Source organism: Oncorhynchus masou, chromosome 12 (genome assembly GCF_036934945.1).
Source record: "Oncorhynchus masou masou isolate Uvic2021 chromosome 12, UVic_Omas_1.1, whole genome shotgun sequence".
Lineage (NCBI taxonomy): Eukaryota > Metazoa > Chordata > Actinopteri > Salmoniformes > Salmonidae > Oncorhynchus > Oncorhynchus masou.
The window spans coordinates 70,131,918-70,154,982 of NC_088223.1; the positions used below are offsets into that span (position 1 = coordinate 70,131,918).

At 45.7% G+C, this 23,065-nt stretch overlaps 1 protein-coding gene across 1 annotated transcript in view; it reads left to right on the forward strand.

Moving 5' to 3' along the window:
- The window catches only part of LOC135549205 (collagen alpha-1(XXVI) chain-like), a 70,698-nt gene that overhangs the window by 42,446 nt on the left and 5,187 nt on the right, over positions 1 to 23,065 (forward strand). Inside the window, exons 4-9 of the mRNA XM_064979239.1 lie at positions 13,238 to 13,299; positions 13,437 to 13,569; positions 13,763 to 13,870; positions 14,240 to 14,362; positions 21,668 to 21,751; positions 21,934 to 21,986. Coding sequence (XP_064835311.1) covers positions 13,238 to 13,299; positions 13,437 to 13,569; positions 13,763 to 13,870; positions 14,240 to 14,362; positions 21,668 to 21,751; positions 21,934 to 21,986 — 563 coding nt within the window. The remainder of the gene's footprint in view (positions 1 to 13,237; positions 13,300 to 13,436; positions 13,570 to 13,762; positions 13,871 to 14,239; positions 14,363 to 21,667; positions 21,752 to 21,933; positions 21,987 to 23,065) is intronic.

Consider the following 23,065-nt stretch of genomic DNA (forward strand, 5'->3'; position numbering starts at 1 on the left):
GTTATGATTTTACAGAAACGTATGATAGGTAAGGCTTGCGCAACTCTAAACAGTGTTACAGTGTTACAGTGAACAGACAGAGACCTAAAACCCCTCCTCAGGGTTTTGCCTGCTACATAAGTTCTGTTATACTCACAGATATGATTAAATAGTTTTAGAAACTTCAGAGTGTTTTCTATCCAAATCTACTAATAATATGCATATCTTATATTCTTGGCATGAGTAGCAAGAAGTTGAAATTGGGCACGCTATTTATCCAAAAGTGAAAATGCTGCCCCCTATACCTTAAGAAGTTAAAGGGTTAGGGTTGGGGAAGGGTTAGCTAAAAGGGTTAAGGTTAGGGTTATGGTTAAGGGAAGGGATAGCTAACATGCTAAGTAGTTGAAAAGTTGCAAATTAGCTAAAAGTTGTCATTCATGAGATTGGAACTCGCCCACCCACCCCGACCAATCGCCCTACTTCAGTTTTTGTCGTTTTTGCTCATCTATCTTTCACTCTCTAGGCCCAAAATGTCTACTTTTTTAGTGCTGAAACAGCATCTCCTGTCCTGTCTCTTTCTTTGAACTTTTCTATGCAGACTGTCCAGGTAACCATGTGTGTGGACTGTAGACAATCACTCAAGGTAGAAGTAGACCTTTATTGGTTGGAAAATAACCTATAAAAAATATGTTCTACAGTGAATCACACTGAGTGCCTTTCATGACACATTAGATATGAGTGATAGGAACCATATGAGTGTCGGACCTTGAATCAACCAGCTAATCTAAAGCAAATAGCTCTTGTTGGGTTGTTACCAGTGAAAGTAATGGACATGTCAGTATCAAACCCTTCATCTCAAGTGAGTCACCTCTTTTAGGGGCATTGTTGTCACCTTTCTTACTGACTCTTGACTCTTGTGTTGGTTACTGTATAGCTACAGAAGCATACGACTTTCTTAACAGATGTTCCTCTAGCATGGCTGCTATAGGATGCTCAGGTAGTCATGTATCTCGCCTATGTGAGAGTCTAATGCCATGCCAAAGCCAAAACAATCACATTTTTAGGAGGAACTCAAATCTTACAGATTTTGAGCTACTTGAAGATAATCCTTGAGTTGTATAAGTAGACATGCAGCAAGAGAGACTTTCAAAGTTAGAAAGGGTTCCATTCTGTATCCAACTGCTGCAGTCGTTGATGCCCTTCCACAGTCATGACAACCATACCAAAACCAACAGCATGTTTTTGTAACAGTAAAAGGATGTTTTATTTTTTCATTTTTTATTTCACCTTTATTTAACCAGGTAGGCTAGTTGAGAACAAGTTATCATTTACAACTGCGACCTGGCCAAGATAAGAGCACAGCAGTGTGAACAGACAGAAACACATGTTACACATGGAGTAAACAATAAACAAGTCAATAACATAGTAGAATTATTTTATTAAAAAAAGGAGTCTATATACATTGTGTGCAAAAGGCATGAGGAGGTAGGCAAATCATTACAATTTAGCAGATTAACACTGGAGTGATAAATTATCAGATGGTCATGTGCAGGTAGAGATACTGGTGTGCAAAAGAGCAGAAACGTAAATAAATAAAAACAGTATGGGGATGAGGTAGGTAAATTGGGTGGGCTATTTACCGATGGACTATGTACAGCGGCAGCGATCGGTTAGCTGCTCAGATAGCAGATGTTTAAAGTTGGTGAGGGAGATAAAAGTCTCCAACTTCAACGATTTTTAAAATTCATTCCAGTCACAGGCAGCAGAGAACTGAAAGGAAAGGCGGCCAAATGAGGTGTTGGCTTTAGGGATGATCAATGAGATACACCTGCTGGAGCGCGTGCTACGGGTGGGTGTTGCCATCGTGACCAGTGAACTGAGATAAGGCGGAGCTTTACCTAGCATGGACTTGTAGATGACCTGGTGCCAGAAGGTCTGGCGACGAATATGTAGCGAGGGACAGCCGACTAGAGCATACAGGTCGCAGTGGTGGGTGGTATAAGGAGCTTTAGTAACAAAGCGGATGGCACAGTGATAAACTGCATCCAGTTTGTTGAGTAGAGTATTGGAAGCCATTTTGTAGATGACATCGCCAAAGTCGAGTTTGGCGGCGTGAGTGAAGGAGGCTTTGTTGCGGAATAGAAAGCCGATTCTCGATTTGATTTTGGATTGGAGATGTTTGATATGAGTCTGGAAGTAGAGTTTACAGTCTAGCCAGATACCTAGGTACTTATAGATGTCCACATATTCTAGGTCGGAACCATCCAGGGTGGTGATGCTAGTCGGGCGTGCGGGTGCAGGCAGCGAACGGTTGAAAAGCATGCATTGGGTTTTACTGGGGTTTAAGAGCAGTTGGAGGCCACGGAAGGAGTGTTGTATGGCATTGAAGCTCGTTTGGAGGTTAGATAGCACAGTGTCCAAGGAAGGGCCAGAAGTATACAGAATGGTGTCGTCTGCGTAGAGGTGGATCAGGGAATCACCCGCAGCAAGAGCAACATCATTGATATATACAGAAAAAATAGTCGGCCCGAGAATTGAACCCTGTGGCACCCCCATAGAGACTGCCAGAGGACCGGACAACATACCCTCCGATTTGACACACTGAACTCTGTCTGCAAAGTAGTTGGAGAACCAGGCAAGGCAGTCATTAGAAAAACCGAGGCTACTGAGTCTGCCGATATGAATATGGTGATTGACAGAGTAGAAAGCCTTGGCCAGGTCGATGAAGACGGCTGCACAGTACTGTCTTTTATCGATGGGGGTTATGATATCGTTTAGTACCTTTAGCGTGACTGCGGTGCACCCATGACCGGCTCGGAAACCAGATTGCACAGCGGAGAAGGTTCGGTGGGATTCGAGATGGTCAGTGATCTGTTTGTTGACTTGGCTTTCGAAGACCTTAGATAGGCAGGGCAGGATGGATATAGGTCTGTAACAGTTTGGGTCCAGGGTGTCTCCCCCTTTGAAGAGGGGGATGACCACACCAGCTTTCCAGTCCTTGGGATCTCAGATAATATGAAAGAGAGGTTGAACAGGCTGGTAATAGGGGTTGCGACAATGGTGGCGGGTAGTTTCAGAAATAGAGGGTCCAGATTGTCAAGACCATCTAATTTGTACGGGTCCAGGTTTTGCAGCTCTTTCAGAACATCTGCTATCTGGATTTGGGTAAAGGAGAAGCTGGGGAGGCTTGGGCGAGTAGCTGCGGGGGGGCGGAGCTGTTGGCCGAGGTTGGAGTAGCCAGGAGGAAGGCATGGCCAGCCGTTGAGAAATGCTTGTTGAAGTTTTCGATTATCATGGATTTATCGGTGGTGACCATGTTACCTAGCCTCAGTGCAGTGGGCAGCTGGGAGGAGGTGCTCTTGTTCTCCATGGACTTTACAGTTCCCCAGAACTTTTTGGAGTTAGAGCTACAGGATGCAAATTTCTGCTTGAAAAAGCTGGCCTTTGCTTTCCTGACTGACTGCGTGTATTGGTTGCTGACTTCCCTGAACAGGTGCATATCGCAGGGTCTTTTCGATGCTATTGCAGTCCGTCACAGAATGTTTTTGTGGTGGTCGAGGGCAGTCAGGTCTGGAGTGAACCAGGGCTAAATCTGTTCTTATTTCTGCATTTTTTGAACGGAGCATGCTTATCTAAGATGGTGAGGAAGTTGCTTTTAAAGAATGACCAGGCATCCTCAACTGAAGGGATGCGGTCAATATCCTTCCAGGATACCCGGGCCAGGTCGATTAGAAAGGCCTGCTCGCAGAAGTCTTTTAGGGAGAGTTTGACAGTGATTAGGGGTGGTCGTTTGACTGCGGACCCGTAGCGGATACAGGCAATGAGGCAGTGATCTCTGAGATCCTGATTGAAGACAGTGGAGGTGTATTTAGAGGGCCAGTTGGTCAGGATAACGCCTATGAGGGTTGTACCTGGTGGGTTCCTTGATGATTTGTGTGAGATTGAGGGCATCTAGCTTAGATTGTAGGACTGCCGGGGTGTTAAGCATATCCCAGTTTAGGTCACCTAACAGAACAAACTCTGAAGCTAGATGGGGGGCGATCAATTCACAAATGTTGTCCAGGGCACAGCTGGGAGTTGAGGGGGGTCGGTAGCAGGCGGCAACAGTGAGAGACTTATTTCTCGAGAGATTCATTTTTAAAATTAGAAGTTTGAACTGTTTGGGTATGGACCTGGAAAGTATGACATTACTTTGCAGGCTATCTTTGCAGTAGACTGCAACTCCCCCCCTTTGACAGTTCTATCTTGACGGAAGATGTTATAGTTGGGTATGGAAATCTCTGAATTTTTGGTGGCCTTCCTAAGTCAGGATTCAAACACAGCAAGGACATCAGGGTTGGCAGAGTGTGCTAAAGCAGTGAGTAAAACAAACTTACACTGTTATTGCAGTATCTATGCCAGGAGAAATATCACCATTCTGTCTGTACTGGCCTCCTGGCAGTCATTATATAGCAATCTGAATGTGTGTGGGAGGGGGGAAGTTGCACATGTGTCTTCAGTGCTTGATTTTGCATCAACACAAGAGGCAGCTTGAGTGTGTGAATGTCATGTTACTGTTCAAGATCACAGGCTTCTGATGGAACCTGCCAAGGCCACCACAGAGCTCCACCAAACACACACATAACAGCGTGCTCTCATAGACTAAATGTAACATTGTAAGCATAAATCCGGGACACTCAAATTAGCATGATATGTTACCTTTGATATGATTACACAAGACAGAAGGTTATGTGGAAGGACCACCAGAGGGCAGGCTGGGCTCACGGATAGTAGCCCAACAAGGCATGGGAGACAAGGTAACCAGAGGCAATTAAGCACAGCTGACGGTACTAATGACATATTCTTCTTCGCCTATAAGAGAGAGTATGGAACCAGCAGAGGAGGGGAAAAAAACTACCTCTGTAAGATGGCCACCGAGACAGAGGAGCGATCCATGAAGAACCACTAAGACGGTGACAGTCTCGTGACTTTTGTTATAGTTTAAAGATAATCGTATTGTGTTCCTGTTTCATCTGGAGAAGAAGATGTATCTTTTTCCTTGGGAGATTTTCATTGATTATGTTGGAGTGTTTGTGTTCACCAAATGCCCTCAATAGAGAACTGTGTTCAATCAAGAAAACCTACTCCTGACTTGTTTATTCCACCTTTCCGCTTTAGAGTGACGTCCAATTACTTGGTCCGCTCACAGTTACTTAAAGCAAAAAGGAAAGGAGGGTGGTTGGTCAGGGTGGCAGTATAAGGTTGCGTGTTTGAGTCTTTTTTTTCTTTTTTTACACCTTTATTTAACCAGGTAGGCTAGTTGAGAACAAGTTCTCATTTGCAACTGCAACCTGGCCAAGATAAAGCAATGCAGTTCGACACATACAACAACACAGAGTTACACATGGAATAAACAAACATACAATCATTAATACAGTAGAAAAATATATATACAGCATGTGCAAATAAGGGAGGATAAGAGAGGTAAGGCAATAAATAGGCCATGGTGGCAAAGTAATTACAATATAGCAATTAAACACTGGAATGGTAGGATGTGCACAAGGTGGATGTGCAAGTTGAGAAACTGGTGTGCAAAGGAGCACGATCAATAAATAAATAAATACAGTATGGGAATGAGGTAGATTGTATTGGCTATTTACAGATGAGCTATGTACAGGTGCAGTGATCTGTGAGCTGCTCTGACAGCTGGTGCTTAAAGCTAGTGAGGGAGATAAGAGTCTCCAGCTTCAGAGATTCTTGCAGTTTGTTCCAGTCATTGGCAGCAGAGAACTGGAAGGAGAGGCGGCCAAAGGAAGAGTTGGCTTTGGGGGTGACCAGTGAGATATACCTGCTGGAGCACGTGCTACGGGTGGGTGCTGCTATGGTGACCAGTGAGCTGAGATAAGGCGGGGCTTTACTTAGCAGAGACTTGTAGATGACCTGGAGCCAGTGGGTTTGGCAACAAATATGAAGCGAGGGCCAGCCAACGGGTTCATACATGTTGCAGTGGTGGGTAGTATATGGGGTTTTGGTGACAAAACGGATGGCACCGTGATAGACTGAATCCAATTTGTTGAGTAGAGTGTTGGAGGCTATTTTGTAAATGACATCGCCGAAGTTGAGGATCGGTAGGATGGTCAGTTTTACAAGGGTATGTTTGGCAGCATGAGTGAAGGATGCTTTGTTGCGAAATAGGAAGCTGATTCTAGATTTAATTTTGGATTGGAGATGTTTAATGTAAGTCTGGAAGGAGAGTTTACAGTCTCACCAGACACCTAGGTATTTGTAGTTGTCCACATATTCTAAGTCAGAACCGTGCATTGTAGTGATGCTGGACGGGCAGGCAGGTGATCGGTTGAAGAGCATGCATTTAGTTTTACTTGCATTTAAGAGCAGTTGGAGGCCACGGAAGGAGAGTTGTATGGCATTGAAGCTCATCTGGAGGTTAGTTAACGAAGGGCCAGAGGTATACAGAATGGTGTCATCTGCGTAGAAGTGGATCAAAGAATCACCAGCAGTGAGAGCGACATCGTTGATGTATACAGACAAGAGAGTCGGCCCGAGAATTGAACCCTGTGGCACCCCCATAGAGACTGTCAGAGGTCCGGACAACAGGCCCTCCGATTTGACACACTGAACTCTATCGGAAAAGGAGTTGGTGAACCAAGCAAGGCAATCATTTGAGAGACCAAGGCTGTTGAGTCTGCCAATAAGAATGTTGTGATTGGCAGAGTCGAAAGCCTTGGCCAGGTCGATGAATACGGCTGCACAGTAATGTAAAATAAAATCAAATGTTATTTGTCACATACACATGGTTAGCAGATGTTAATGCGAGTGTAGCGAAATGCTTGTGCTTCTAGTTCCGACAATGCAGTAATAACCAACGAGTAATCTAACCTAACAATTCCACAACTACTACCTTATACACTTATATGTAAGTGTAAAGGGATAAAGAATATGTACATAAAGATATATGAATGAGTGATGGTACAGAACGGCATAGGCAAGATGCAGTAGATCGAATTGAGTACAGTATATACATATGAGATGAGTAATGTAGGGTATGTAAACATTATATTAAGTGGCATTGTTTAAAGTGGGGCAGCAGGGTAGCCTAGTGGCTAGTGCATTGGACTAGAAACCAGAAGGTTGCAAGCTCAAACCCTCAAGCTGACAAGGTACAAATCTGGAGTTCTGCCCCTGAACAGATACTTAACCCACTGTTCCTAGGCCATCATTGAAAATAAGAATTTGTTCTTAACTGACAATCCTGGTTAAAAAAATGTTTAAAAAAAAAAAAAAAAAATGTAAGTGGCTAGAAATACATTTTCTTCCATCAATTTCCATTATTAAAGTGGCTGGAGTAATGTCTCTTATCGATGGCGGTTATGATATCGTTTAGGACCTTGAGCGTGCCTGAGGTGCACCCATGACCAGCTCAGAAACCAGATTGCATAGAGGAGAAGTTACAGTAGATAATTTTAGAAAGACCGGGTCCAGATTGTCTAGCCCGGCTGATTTGTAGGGGTCCAGATTTTGCAGTTCTTTCAGAACATCAGCTATCTGGATTTGGGTGAAGGAGAAGTGGGGGAGTTTTGGGCGAGTTGCTGTGGGGAGCGCAGGGCTGTTGACCGGGATAGCGGTAGCCAGGTGGAAAGCATGGCCAGCCGTAGAAAAATGCTTATTGAAATTCTCAATTATTGTGAATTTATCGGTAGTGACAGTGTTTCCTAGCCTCAGTGCAGTGGGCAACTGGGAGGAGGTGCTCTTATTCTCCATGGAATTTACAGTTTCTCAGAACTGTTTTGAGTTTGTCCTACAGGATGCAAATTTCTGTTTGAAAAAGCTAGCCTTTAGCTGTGTATATTGGTTCCTAACTTCCCTAAAAAGTTGCATATCACGGTGGCTATTCGATGCTAATGCAGAACGCCACAGGATGTTTTTGTGCTGGTCAAGGGCAGACCGGTCTGGAGTGAACCAAGGGCTATATCTATTCCTAGTTCTACATTTTTTGAATGGATCATGCTTATTTAAGATGGTGAGGATGGCACTTTTAAAGAATAACCAGACATCCTCTACTGACGGGATGAGGTCCATGTCATTCCAGGATACCCAGCCAGGTCAATTAGAAAGGCCTGTTCAATAACAATTTATAAGATGAACATCTAGCAACCCAAAGGTTGTGAGTTCCAATCTCATCACGGACAATTTTAGCTAATTAGCAACTTTGCTTACTACTTTACATTACATTTACATTTAAGTCATTTAGCAGACGCTCTTATCCAGAGCGACTTACAAATTTTTTAGCTACTTTGCAATTACCAACCTTAACCTTAACTTTAGCCCTAACCTTAACCCCTATCCCTAACCCCTAGCCTAGCTAACATTAGCCACCTAGCTAACATTAGCGTTAGCCTTCTAGCCACCTAGCTAACGTCAGCCACGACAAATTGGAATTTGTAACATATCATACGTTTTGCAAATTCGCAACATACAGTGCAAATTGCAATTTGTAACATTTTGTACGCATTGCAGTTCAGAACATATCATAAGAATTGTAGTTTGTAACATATCATATGAAATGGATGATGCACATCCACAAATTAATGCATACCATTAATACATACCATAAGAAACATAAGATATCATACCAATTGGAGCGTCTCGGATTTACATTTACTATGTTACATCTACCCCTAAGTCCAGCTTGGGGATTCGATTCAGCAAACTTTTCAGTTAGACCAGTAACTGCTTAGACCAGTAACTCCTCCTTTGGCCGTGTTTCCTTCCAGCTCTCTGCTCCCAATGACTGGAACGAATTGCAAAAATCACTGAAGCTGGAGACTCACATCTCCCTCGCTAACTTTAAGCATCAGCTGTCAGAGCAGCTTACAGATCATTGCACCTGTACATAGCCCATCTGTAAATAGCCCATCCAACTATCTCAGCCCCATATTGTTATTTTTTGTTGTTGTTGCTCCTTTGCACCCTAGTATCTCTACTTGCACATTCATCTTCTGCACATCTACTGTATCACTCCAGTGTTTAATAGCTAAATTGTAATTATTTTGCCACTATGGCCTATTTTTTCCCTTACCTCCCTAATCTTTCCTCATTTGCACACACTGTATATAGACTTTTCTATTGTGTTATTGACTGTATGTCTGTTTATTCCATGTGTAACACTGTGTTGTTGTTTCATGCTTTATCTTGGCCAGGTCGCAGTTGTAAATGAGAACTTGTTCTCAACTGGCCTACCTGGTTAAATAAAGGTAAACTAAAAAAAATACAGTTAATTTTCTTAGCAGCTACGTTGTATTCCTTCTTGCCTCTTCTTGCCTCACTCTCCTCCTCTTACCTTTTCCCTTCGTTTGTGATCTTCAGTGAACAACACATCAGCTGTATGTGACCAGCCAAAATAACCTTTCCATGCCAAACCATGTCATACACACAACCTACATTGTTATCCCTATATTAGCTAAAGTACCATCCTAGTCAACATAGCTGATAGAACTAATGTGTAAGTAAACCCACTATAATCATGCAGTAACGTTAGTGTGTAGTCAGTAACAGTTACACCGGCAGTCCCTGATGGCAATAAATTAATAAACCAAAAGCTTACCTTGACTTGGAAGAGTTCCATCTGTTGGGGCAGTATGCAAATTAGAGTGGGTCTAGGGTTTCTGGGATAATGGTGTTGATGTGAGTCATGACCAGCCTTCATGGCTACAGACATGAGTGCTACGGGTCGGTAGTCATTTAGGCAGGTTACCTTAGTGTTCTTGGGCACAGGGACTATGGTGGTCTGCTTAAAACATGTTGGTATTACAGACTCAGACAGGGAGAGGTTGAAAATATCAGTCAAGACACTTGCCAGTTCGTCAGCGCATGTCCGCAGTACACGTCATGCTAGCCCTGCGGCCTTGTGAATGTTGACCCGTTTAAAGGTCTTACTCACATCGGCTGCAGAGAGCGTGATCATACAGTCTTCCGGAACAGCTGGTGCTCTCATGCATGTTTCAAATCAAATCAAATTTATTTATATAGCCCTTCATACATCAGCTGATATCTCAAAGTGCTGTCCAGAAACCCAGCCTAAAACCCCAAACAGCAAGCAATGTAGGGGTAGAAGCATGGTGGCTAGGAAAAACTCCCTAGAAAGGCCAAAACCTAGGAATAAACCTAGAGAGGAACCAGGCTATGAGGGGTGGCCAGTCCTCTTCTGGCTGTGCCGGGTGGAGATTATAACGGAACATGGCCATTTCAGTGTTATTTGCCTCGAAGCGAGCATAGACGTAGTTTAGCTCGCCTGGTAGGCTCGTGTCACTGGGCAGCTCTCGGCTGTGCTTCCCTTTGTAGTCTGTATTGGTTTGCAAGCCTTGCCACATCCGATGAGCATCGGAGCAGGTGTCGTATGGTTTAGTTCATTGCAAAACAGTGTGTTTTAATCAATTATTTGGTGACATGAATATATTTAGTATAGTTTTATCTGATTATTTTTATTTCTATTAAATTCACTGAGCAGGATGGTCCTCCACTTCCTCCTCTGAGGAGCCTCCGCTGTACTGTAGACAGGGGTAAAGTGCCTAGGCAACAGGACAGATAATAGACAGCAGTGTGTGTGTGTGTGTGTGTGTGTGTGTGTGTGTGTGTGTGTGTGTGTGTGTGTGTGTGTGTGTGTGTGTGTGTGTGTGTGTGTGTGTGTGTGTGTGTGTGTGTGTGTGTGTCGTCAGTATGTGTCACGCCCTGGTCTTAGTATTTTGTGTTTTCTTTATCTATTTGGTCAGGCCAGGGTGTGACATGGGTTTTTGTATGTGGTGTGTTTTGTCTTGTTTGTTTTTTACAGGTATTGGGATTGTAGCTTAGTGGGTTTTTTTATTTTGTGTTTTCTTTATCTATTTGGTCAGGCCAGGGTGTGACATGGGTTTTTGTATGTGGTGTGGTTAGTCTATGGCTGTCTGAAGTGGTTCTCAATCAGAGGCAGGTGTTTATCGTTGTCTCTGATTGGGAACCATATTTAGGCAGCCATATTCTTTGAGTGTTTTGTGGGTGATTGTCCTTGTTCCTGTTCTGTGTTACTTTGCACCAGTATAGGCTGTTTTCGGTTTTCACATTACGTTTATTGTTTTGTATTTGATTCGTGTTTACTTTGTTTCATTCAACATAAATCACAATAGCCACGCCACATTTTGGTCCGACTCTCCTTCGCATATAGAAAATCGTTACAGTATGCATGTGTGCGCATGTTGTGTGCGTGTGTGTGTGTGTGCAAGAGAGTTGGAGTAAAAAAGGGTTAATCTAGGTAGTCCTTGTAGCCATTTGGTTAGCTATTTAGCAGTCTTGTTTAGTAGTCTTATGACTTGGGGGTCGAAACTGTTCAGGGTTCTGTTAGTTCCAGACTTGGTGCATTGGTACCACTTGCCATGCGATAGCAGAGTCTATGGCTTGGGTGGCTGTAGTTTTTGACAATTTTGGGGGGCCTTCCTCTGACAAAGCCTGTTATAGAGGTCTTGGCAGGCAAGTAGCTCTGGCCCAGTGATGTACTGGGGCATACTCACCACCCTCTGTAGCACCTTGCGGTCGGGTGCCTTGCAGTTGCCGTAACAACCGGTAATACAGCCAGTCAAGATGCTCTCAATGGTGCAGCTGTAGACATTTTTGAGGATCTGAGGGCCCATGCCAAATCTTTTCAGCCTCCTGAGGGGGAAGAGGCGCTGTCGTGCCCTCTTTACAACTGTGTGGGTGTGTGTGGACAATGTTAATTCCTTAGTGATGTGGACACAGAGGAACTTAAAGCATTCAACCCTCTCCACTACAGCCCCATAGATGTGGATGGAGGCATGCTAGCCCCTCTGTTTCCTGTAGTCCACGATCAGCTCCTTTGTCTACTTAATCTACTGATATTGTATGTAGGAATTATATTTCTTACAAGATTGAAAACATAGCCATGGAGAGAGGATTGGGAATTGACAATATCCTTGTGGTTGATCAAGGCAATGCCAGGCCTATGCTTAGAACGATCTTCATGAACTGCAGTGTTTTGTGTACATGACAGAAACTAAACTTCCTAAAAACAAATTGTGAATACAATTGGGATTTGTGAAATGTTCAATTGGATTTAAGTTTAAAATAACCGTGTAAACACATTTTCAAACAGTGTAATAATGTGTTTTAGGGTCTCTTTCTGATCTGTTGATAAAGTCGTCACATTCCCTTGTCTGTCTCTTGGCATCCCACCTCAGGTCTTGCAATGTTCCATGATTCCCAATCCCAGCACACACCACACCTTCCCAATGAGCTGAGAACAAGGTGATGAATTAGACCACCTTCACACTGATGTCACATTCATTACTAAGAGAACTGGAGGAAAAGCACAACTGTTAGGCCACTTATTAATAAGCACGTCCACAAGCATAATCAATGTATAATATATAATATAATAATGAAATATATAATATATTCCATTTGGCTTTTATCCAAAGCGACTTTAGCAGATGCTTTTATCCGTGGCTGGTGTCTCTGTCGGGCACTGGAGCGGGGCAGAGTGGCGGTGCAGTCTGAACACATGGCAGATGCCAAGTGTCAGACTGACAGAGGACACTTTGGCCAGGAGTTGGTAGAATTGGCAAAGGAGAAGGGAAGGGTTTTTTCTCAGGCAAAGAGAGAAGATAAATGGTCAGGGAGTTTGTCAGGAAAGCTTCACCTCTCTCTCTTTCACTCTTCCTCTCTTCCTCTCTATCTATCTATCTATCTATCTATCTATCTATCTATCCATCTATCTCTCTTTCTTTCTCTCTGTCTTTTTCTCCATCTCTCACCTCTCTCACCCTACTTTCTCTCTCCCTCTTTCCAGCCCATATGTCACCTGAGCAATGGGAGGTTGCTGTCTATCCATCCTGTGTCACCTTGGAAATGTGCTTCTGCTTTGACTGGCTCACTTCATAATGTCTCAGCCACTACATAAACCCTCTCTCTCTACAAACAACACAGTCTGGGCCAACACAGTGCGTGTTTGTTTTCTCTTTTGTGGTAGTCTGGCTTAGGAAATGTGTGTCTTCTTATGCGAAACCAAGCCTGTCTTTTCTGATGTTTCCTACTATTGGAATTGCATTATTGCACATTGATGCACCATAAATTGGTATGGATGGATTGAAAGGACAAAGATGTGAGTCTTACCTATTTCTGCCAACTTGAGAGTTAATCTAGTATCTCTAACTTGAAGCAACATGCTACACTGTATTACTTACTTACCTATATCTCTTTCTTTCTCTCTCCTTAGAGTGTATGAACTGCACTGGCTATGCTGATATGAATGATAGACTGAGTATGCTGGAATCCAAGGTAATCTTGCAGCAACCAAACCTGTCATTAAAACAGTATTACATACAGTACATGAATGTAATGAGACCTGATATTCTCAAAGATCTAGCTCCTATCTCAGCAGGACTGAACACTAATCTTCCTTCATTTTGTGTCAGATTGTTTTGCTGGAGGAGGCGGGACCACCACCTGTCCTATTCAGATACTCCCCAGATAGGTCATCAGATAACGAGGTGGGACTGGGAGCACCCAAACCCACCCCCATCACTCCCCCCGCAATCGGACTACCAGGTGAGGCGCTTTACAGCAGGACCTCACTGAACCTCCGATGGTTAACTATTCACTTTTCTTCCTCCATAGTTTTATATGGCAACTGTTTGACTCTGTTGTGTTATAGATTTTCAGAAAAATGCACCAAATGTTTAAAGAAGTGTCTGAATCGGGTGGAATTCTGACTGAGTTGTTAAATCATTTGTTTTCCAAGGAGCCAGAGGCCTCCCAGGGCCAGCTGGACTCCCAGGTGTGGCGGGACCCCCTGGACGCACTGGAGAGACAGGCCTAGCAGGGAAACCTGGACCCATGGGACCCAGAGGTATATGTCTTCCCCCCACCTCTTGTATCTCACCCATACACTATCACATGGGGCTCCCGAGTGGCGCAGAGGTCTAAGGCACTGCATCTCAGTGCAAGAGGCGTCACTCCAGTCCCTGGTTTGCATCCAGGCTGAATCACATCCGGCCGTGATTGGGAGTCCCATAGGGCGGCGCACAATTGGCCCAGCGTTGTCCAGGTTTGGCCAGAGTAGGCTGTCATTGTAAATAAGAATTTGTTCTTAACTGACTTGCCTAGATAAATAAAGGTACAAAGCAGTTTGACACTTGCACATGTGCATGTTCACACATTAGATGTGTAAGGACAGTGTTGTGTTGTGTTGAGGCTGACTGTGCTCTGGCTCCCACAGGGCCCCAGGGCCAGCGAGGAGCCCAAGGGGAGAGAGGTGTACCTGGGCCAGCGGGGCCTCTGGGGCCAGCCTCTTCCTTCTCTCACAGAGCAGATGCGTTTGGTCTGAGGGAGCTGGGCCAGTGTGAGTATCCCTGCTACACCAATGAATTTAAGTCAAGAACTACAGAAAGAAATGTAAGCCATAGGCCCTATAGGGATACCACATTCATTAGAATGATTGATGTTTCATTCTGACAGTTTGACATCTAGGACATTTTGAAATATCCATTATTTAAGGTGTTACATCTGCCCCTGCCACGCCCTCTAGTTCTCCTCCTGTGTCTCCCTAACCTGCCGCCACTCCCCCAGTGTTCTCTCCCTCCCTCTCTCTGTGTGGGTGTATCTGATTGTGTGAGTGGAGACAGGTATGCTGGAGTCAAAGCAGATCCCCACCAGCTGAAACCTGTTCCATAATCAAGACCTCTACAAATGCTCAGCCCTGCCACTTCCACACTGCCAGATTGTAGCCTCTGCTCAGTCAGTCTACATTTCAAGCCATTTGTTCCTGCATAGATCTTGCTATTCCTGTGGTGCCTGTTTTCCCTAGCCTGACACTGCTTTTCTCTCTGCTACAGTTCCGTCCTCTCTGACTCTGGTCCCTGTCACCAGTCCCTCGTCTCGTCAGTCCTGCTTCCCTACCCTGGCCCCCGCTCTACTGCTTCCTTGGATTCCGCTCTGGACCTGCTTACCCTGCCCCTACTCCCCTTGCCCCAGCTGCAGCCTCAGGTCCTGGTTCCCTTCTACCCGCCCGAGCTCCCCTGGCCTGCCCCCCCATCTCCCCCCGCTTTTCAATAAATACATTGGTTACCTTATCCCTGTCTCCTCGTCTGAGTCTGCACTTGGGTTCACCTGCTCCACCCCGCGTAACAGTACGTTCTGGCCAAAAGATATGAACCAAGCAGACTTAGATCCTCTCCACCAAACCCTCATTGGCCAAGGCGCCCTGCTCGAGCAACATGACCAAGCCTTGAGAACCCTTCTGGAGCATGTCAAGGAGTTTTCATGGAGCCTTTCTGACCTGCAGGACCGAACCTTCACCCAGAGCTCACAACCAGCCCCTAGTCCTTCTCTCCACCCCGTGAACCGTTTGTTCCAGCTTCCGAGGGTTACAATGGCAACCTCAGAACTTGCAGAGCTTTTTTGGTACAATGTTCACTAGTATTTGAGCAACAGCCTTACTCTTGTGCTAGTGAACGGGCCAAGATTTCCTTCCTGATTGGCTGCCTCCGGGGAGGAGCACGTCCCTGGGCCACAGCGGTGTGGGAGACACAGTCTCCCATCTGCTCCTCCTACTCCAGATTCACGGAGGAGATGAAGAGCCTTCGACCATCCTGTCAGCGGTAAGGATGCCGCTAAATGACTCCTGTCCCTCCATCAAGGCTCCCATAGTGTCGCTGAAATGGTGATCGAGTTTCGCACCCTCGCCGCTGAGAGCGGCTGGAATGAGTAGGCCCTTCAGGGAGCATTCCAGAACGCTCTCACTGAGACCATCAAGGACGAGTTGGTGTCCAGGGATGAGCCAGATGACTCGATGAGCTCATCTCTCTCGCCATCCGCATCGACAACCATCTCCGTGAGCGTCGGGAAGGAGAGGGCAGGTAAGGTTGCATGACCCATAACAACATCTGCTTCATTGCCTTGTTCTACTTCCCCGACTGCCTCCCTTCTCAAGTCTCTTCCAGAACCTGAACCCATGCAGCTCGGCCGGGCCCGTCTCTCGCCGGAGGAGAGGCAGCTGTGAATCAGCACTTGGAGCTGCCTATACTGTGGCCAGGTTGGTCACTTTGTCTCCACCTGTTCCCTGCGTCCAGCAAAATAGGTGGCTCAGCAGTAGTGGGCGATATACTGTTGAGCCAAATCACCATGGCCATCTACCCCCAGACCCCTGCTTAATGGCACCCTCGTGTGGCAGAGCCAGGCCTTTCCTCTGCGTGCTCTCATCGACTCGGGCGCCGACGAGAGTTTCCTGGACCGTGGTGTCGTTACCCAGTTGGGCCTGCGCACTGTTCCACTCGATTCACCCCTCGATACCAACACTCTCAACGGACAGCTCCTTGTCCATGTCTGGGAGAGAATCGTCCCTGTCATCCTGCATCCTGTCATCCTGCATCTCTCTGGAAACCACCAGGAAAGGATCAGTTTCCACATAATTGACTGCCTCCATCTCCCCTGATTCTTGGCCATCCATGGTTAAAGCTGCACAACCCTCAACCACTTGGAATTCATTTTGTCACTCTAATTGTTTACATTCTGCCCTTGCCCCTGCCTTGTCTGTGCCCCAGTCCATTCCAGAACCTCCGGACCTGTCAACAGTTCCTCCTGAGTATCACGATCTAGCTCCTGTTTTCAGTAAGCACCACACCCTGTCGCTGCCTCCTCATTCGCCATACAACTGCCCCATTGACCTCCTGCCTGGAGCTCCTCTCCCCAGTAGCCGGTTGTATAACCTCTCTCGCCCCGAGCACGAGGCTATGGACTGGTTCCCTGGCTGCAGGACTTATAAGGCCTTCATCCTCTCCGGTAGGTGCTGTTTTTGCTTTATAAATACAAAGGATGGGTTACTGGAGCTGTGCATAGACTTTCGTGGGCTAAATAATATCACGGTGAAGAACAAGTATCCTTTGTCACTCAACAGTTCTGCTTTTGCCCCCCTCCATGGTTCCACGAGGTTCACCAAACTCAACCTCTGGAATGACTACCATCTTGTCCACATCAGAGAGGGGGACAAGTGGAAATCTGCGTTTAACACACCAGTTGGCCACTTTGAATATTTGGTCATGCCTTTTAGTCTTACTAACGCCCCTGCTGTTTTCCAGAACCTAGTCAATGATGTGCTGAGGGATGTGATTGGATGCTTCATTTTGTCAATTTGGATGACATTCAGATTTTTTCTAAGGACCCAGAGGCTCACCAGCAACACGTTCTCCGGTGGCTGTGGGAGAATACGCTTTTTGTTAAAGCTGAGAAATGTGAGTTCCATGCTTCCTCTGTCTTTCCTGGGTTATATTATTGCGCAGGGGGAGTTATGTATGGACCCTGCCAAACTCATGGCAGTCACAGTGTGGCCTGCGCCCTCAAACCTGAAGCAGCTACAGCGTTTCCTGGGGTTTGACCATTTTTACAGACGTTTCATCCGCAACTACAGCCGTTTGGCAGCCCCTCTCACCTCCACCTCTACTCCATTCCGCTGGACCCCTGAGACAGAGGCCGCTTCCCTAACGCCGCTTCACTTCCGCTCCGGTCCTCACTCAGCCAGACCCAGAACTCCAGTTCATCATGGAGGTGGACGCCTCCAACACCGGGTAGGTGCTGTTCTGTCTCAACGTTTCCCCTCTGATCAGAAGCTCCACCCATGTGCATTCTTTTCCCATAAGCTCTCACCTGCAGAGAATGATTTTGACATCGGTAACCGTGAACTCCTGGCAGTTAAGCAGGCTCTTTAGTTATGGCATTACTGGCTGGAGGGCTCTGTACTCCCCTTCATCGTGTGGACAGACCACAAAAACCTGTCCTACATCCAGACTGCCAAATGTCTGAACTCCCAGCAAGTGAGGTGTGCCTTGTTCTTTGGTAGATTCAATTTCACACTCACTTATCTCCCCGGTTCTAGGAATACCAAGCCTGACGCCCTCTCCCATCAGTTTACCGCCGACCACGCTGGTTCCGAGCCAGATTCCATTGTGCCTCCACCTGCATCGTTGCCTCCGTCTCCTGGGAGATCGAGTCTCATATCCGCCAGGCTCAGCAAAACCAGTCTGACCCGGGTAACGGTCCTAGAAATGTTCCTGATTCTGTTCACTCTGATCTTCAGTGGACCCATTCTACCCATCTCACCTGTCACCCTGGTATGAACCGGAACCTTGCCTTCCTGCGTCAGCGCTTTTGGTGGCACACCATGGAGAGAGATGCTCGGGAGTTTGTCTTAGCCTGATGGGTCTATGCCCGGGACAAAACCTCCACTAGACCCACTTCTGGTGTGCTTCACCCCCTTCCCATACCCAGTCTCCCCTGGTCACACATAGCTCTGGACTTTGTCACTGGCCTTCCCCCATTAAACGGTAACTCACTCATCCTCACCATTATTGACAGATTTTCCAAAGCGGCTCACTTCATTCCCCTCTCCGAGCTCCTGTCCTCCAGGGAAACTGTGGACCTGACGGTATCCCATGTGTTTCGTCTACATGGCAATCCCACTGACATCGTTTCTGACAGGGACCCCAATTTACATCCCAGGTATGGAGATCCTTCTGTTCAGCTCTTGGTATCAATGTCAGTCTTCTAGATATCACCCCCAGAACAACGGCCAGACCAATAGCCAGACCGGATGGGCCAACCAGGTGATGGAGACTGCCCTATGCTGTGTGACTTCTGCTAACCCTTCCTCCTGGAGTGCCCAGCTACCCTGGGTTGAATATGCCCACAACACCCTCACCAACGCCTCATCATGCATGTCACCTTTCGAGTGTGCTCTGGGTTACCAACCTCCCTTGTTCCCCGCCCAAGAGGTTGCGGTTCCCTCTGTCCATGGCCAGATGTGCCGTTGTCATCATACCTGGAGGAAGGCCCGGGCTGCTCTTCGGGCTGCTCTGTGCCTCTGCCAGGACCCAGTCCCAAGCCAACTGTCACAGTGCCTCAGCTCCAGTCTACACTCCAGGCCAAAAGGTATGGTTCTCTTCTTGGGACCTGCCATTGAAAGTGTCATCGAATAAACTTTCGCCCCGATTCATTGGTCCCTATAAGATTGACCATGTCATTAACCCCTCTGCGGTGCGCCTGAAACTCTCAGGATCCATCCTACCTTCCATGTATCCCTGATTAAAACCTGTCTGCTCCAGTCCTGTCTCCTCCTGCAGCAGCTCCTCCACCCCTTCGGCTCATCAATGTCCATCCTGCCTATACCGTCCGGCAGCTTCTGTACGTGCGCCGTCGGGGTTGCGGCTGGCAGTACCTGGTGGACTGTGAGGGATACGGGCCTGAGGATCGCTGCTGGGTGCCCCGCCGTCACATTCTGGACCATTCACTCTTACGGGATTTCCATAACACCCAGATAAGCCTGGTCGGGGGGGGGGGGGTGCTGCCACGCCCTCTACACCTCATCCTATGTCTCCCTAACCTGCCGCCACTCCCCCAGTGGTCTCTCTCTCTCTCACTCACTCACTCACTCACTCACTCACTCACTCACCCACACAGAGAGAGAGAATCTGACTGTGTGAGTGGAGACAGGTATGCTGGAGTCAGAGCAGATCCCCACCAGCTGCAACCTGTTCCATAATCAAGACCTCGACAAATACTCAGCCTTGCCACTTCCATGCTGCCAGATCGTAGCCTCTGCTCAGTCAGTCTACATGTCAAGCTGTTTGTTCCTTTTTTCCCTAGCCTGACTCTGCTTTTTTCTCTGCTACAATTCCGTCCGCTCTGACTCTGGTCCCTGTCGCCAGTCCTTCATCTCGTCTGTCCTGCTTCCCTGCCCTGGACCCTCACTCTACTGCTTCCTTGGATTCCGCTCCAGACCTGCTTACCCTGCCCCTACTCCCCTTGCCGCAGCCTCAGTTCCTGCTACCCGCCCAAGCTCCCCCTGGCCTGCACCGCATCCCCCCCACTTTTCAATAAATACCGTAGTTACCTTATCCCTGTCTCCTCATCTGAGTCCACCCCACGTAACATCAGGGCCATCTGCCACACATATTGTATATCTGGAGACCTTGTTTCAATAGTAAATTACTGATAACGATCAATTGATAATATTGGGAGACATTACTCTCCCACGTATTTCCACAAGCCTCTTACACACGGGGAATATTTTATGGAAGAAAGAAAAATATGTCATGACATCGTTAAAGCCAATTGACATGCAAAGTGTAGTCTCACCAGGTATCCCTTATCTGGGAAGTCCATCAGTGGAACAGCCCTCACTCTGCCTGTTAAAATGCTCTATTCCTACACAAAGAACCCTCAATGGACAACAGGCAACCGGTCTGCCAAGAGCTATAATATATACTGAGCCCTCACAAGACCATGGAAAAAGTAATCTAGGTTTTATCATGTAGGTTTTATTGGATCCAAATACCCGATAATGTCTCCATTGCAAAAATACATATCTTATCAGTCAATAGTGAGTCCCCATAAACCATAAAGTTGATAATGATAGTTCAGACAGATTTCAGTTGACTGCTGTATGGATGACTAGAATGTTCCTGTAATGCTGGAGTGGCCTTATCACCTTGTTCCTGTAATACTATTATCTGTGAGACATGTGAAGTCTGATAGTGAATAATGGTTCCATCTGGAAATAAATATGCACACTAGGGGAGGAGGGCAGTCAGTGGTAGTAATGTATGAGTGTTAGAGAGACAATGACCTCATATGAAACGAAACATATAGAATATGTAGGCCTTATTAATTCACGCTGTAACATTTAATAGAGTACTTTGGCTAAAATATATGGACTGTAAAATTGTAAGTTGTAGAAGTCTATAGACATGTTCCATTGACCTCCATCTGAGGCATTTCCCAGTTTTGACCAGCAGAGGGCAAAATGCTCCCACTCGGATGTCATGGAAAGCTGTATATTATTATTGTGGTGGGCTGGCTTTGTTTAAACCTGGGCTCTGGCTGCAGTCTGCCTGCTGTAAATCAGACCCAATTTGTAACCTGTCAGCACAGCAGCCTGAGTCTGGAAACCCTGGGCCGCCTCGGAGCCAGAAACTGCTCAATAAACGGCAAGGCGAGGTTGTCAAGTCAAACCTCAATGTTGCAGGTATTTTGAGGTTAGGAGGAGAGGTAGAGAGAGAGAGAGAGAGAGAGAGAGAGAGAGAGAGAGAGAGAGAGAGAGAGAGAGAGAGAGAGAGAGAGAGAGAGAGAGAGAGAGAGAGAGAGAGAGAGAGAGAGAGAGAGAGAGAGAGAGAGAGAGAGAGAGAGAGGCCTGTTTTAGTTGAGTGGTGTGTGTGTGTGTGTGGGGGGGGGGGGGGTCACTACAGGAAGTAGTCTAATTTAGTCTATTTTAGACAAGTTTATAGTGCACCAGAAATTAGTTCCAGTGGCATTGCTCCCAAGAATATCCTGTTGATCCCTCTCTGCAGTGGGATACTGAACTAACCAGAGTTTCTAATCCTTACCTCAACCAATGACAATGATGGGTGTGGCACTATCTCACAACACACCCACAGTGACAACCAACCAAGACAACCTATCATCTCCAATGTTTGACAATAATTCACAACCCAAAATACCACCAGAGCTACAGTATGTAAATATTGGAAGTACTCTTAACTCAAACTTGAAGATCATACATGCAGTACATACATGTAGTACATACGTGTAGTATGTAATTAGAACACAGTGAGCACCTGTTGCACCTAACCCATGGCTGTTTTTGTTTTGGTTACAGATGAAGAAGCTGCACTCCATTCACAGAACAACCAAAGAGCTATGACCGGTCCCCCAGGCCCCACCGGATCCCCTGGTCCCCCAGGTATAAACACTAACACCCCAGCTGGCATGACCATGAAGTCATAATGATAATAGTGTCATATTGTTAGTTAGGGGAAAATAGAATACTACTTCCCCATATCAGCTAATCACCAAGTGGGACCTTTAAGTGGATATTGTCAGAATATTTTGGAAAACTATAATCTCCATTTTCCAACTCCTGAGGCCGTCCGGGACCCACAGGGCCTGCTGGAAACCCAGGTACCCCAGGGAGAAACGTATGTATAACATTGGACTTTCATGTACATCCTGCAGCAGAATCCTAATTTGAGACTGTGATGTCCTAAATTATAAAATCCCCTGATAAAGATTAGCAAAAAAGACTGTACAAAATAGAAAATACTGAGCTATATTGTATACATTTTTTTAAACAATTATATTATTTTATATTAGTACAATTGCTCAGAGAAAGAGATTTTGTTTAACAAGTAATACAACATTTGTATTGGATCCCCTGTTTTCAATACTCCAGCACCCTCCCCTGCATGACATGAGCTGTCCTCGCGCTCTCTCCCACCCTAGATAGGTATTATGCACAATAACTTTCTATCTATTAATGCCAAATAATACAATCAGTCCATCCTCAAAACAATAGCTTACTGGGGATTGTTTCAATATGCAGTGTAGTCTACTATCTCTAACTATACAATGCATTTGGAAAGTATTCAGACCCCTTGACTTTTTCCAAATTATGCCACATTACAGCTTTATTCTGTAAGTTATTAAATAAAAAAAATCCTCATCAATCGACACATAATACCCCATAATACAAAGCAAAAACAGGTTTTTGTAAATGTTTGCAAATGTATTAAAACTAAAAAACAGATACCTTATTTACATAAGTATTCAGACCCCTTGCTATGAGATTTGAAATTGAGCTCAGGTGCATCCTGTTTCTATTGATCCTTCCTGAAATGTTTCTACAACTTGATTGGATTCCACCTGCGGTAAAATGTCTATATAAGGTCCCACAGTTGACAGTGCATGTTAGACTTTGATCTGAAGCCATTCTTGTGATTTTGCTATTGTAAATATTTGTAGGCTTATGTAGCCAAATTGTATCTATGATCGTATGCAATCATTTATGTTTTTTGAATGCTATTCTAATATATGAGAATTAACCAATGTTATCAGGCCACACCCAGCCATGATTACAGACACCTGTGTGTGTCCTTTGACACTATATAAACTAGTCATCCCGTAGTGTTTGTCATTATACCCTGATGAAGACAGCTTGTCTGTCGAAATGTTGGATATTAGGTTATTAAATTATTGCATCTGAGCTCCTAGAGCGTGC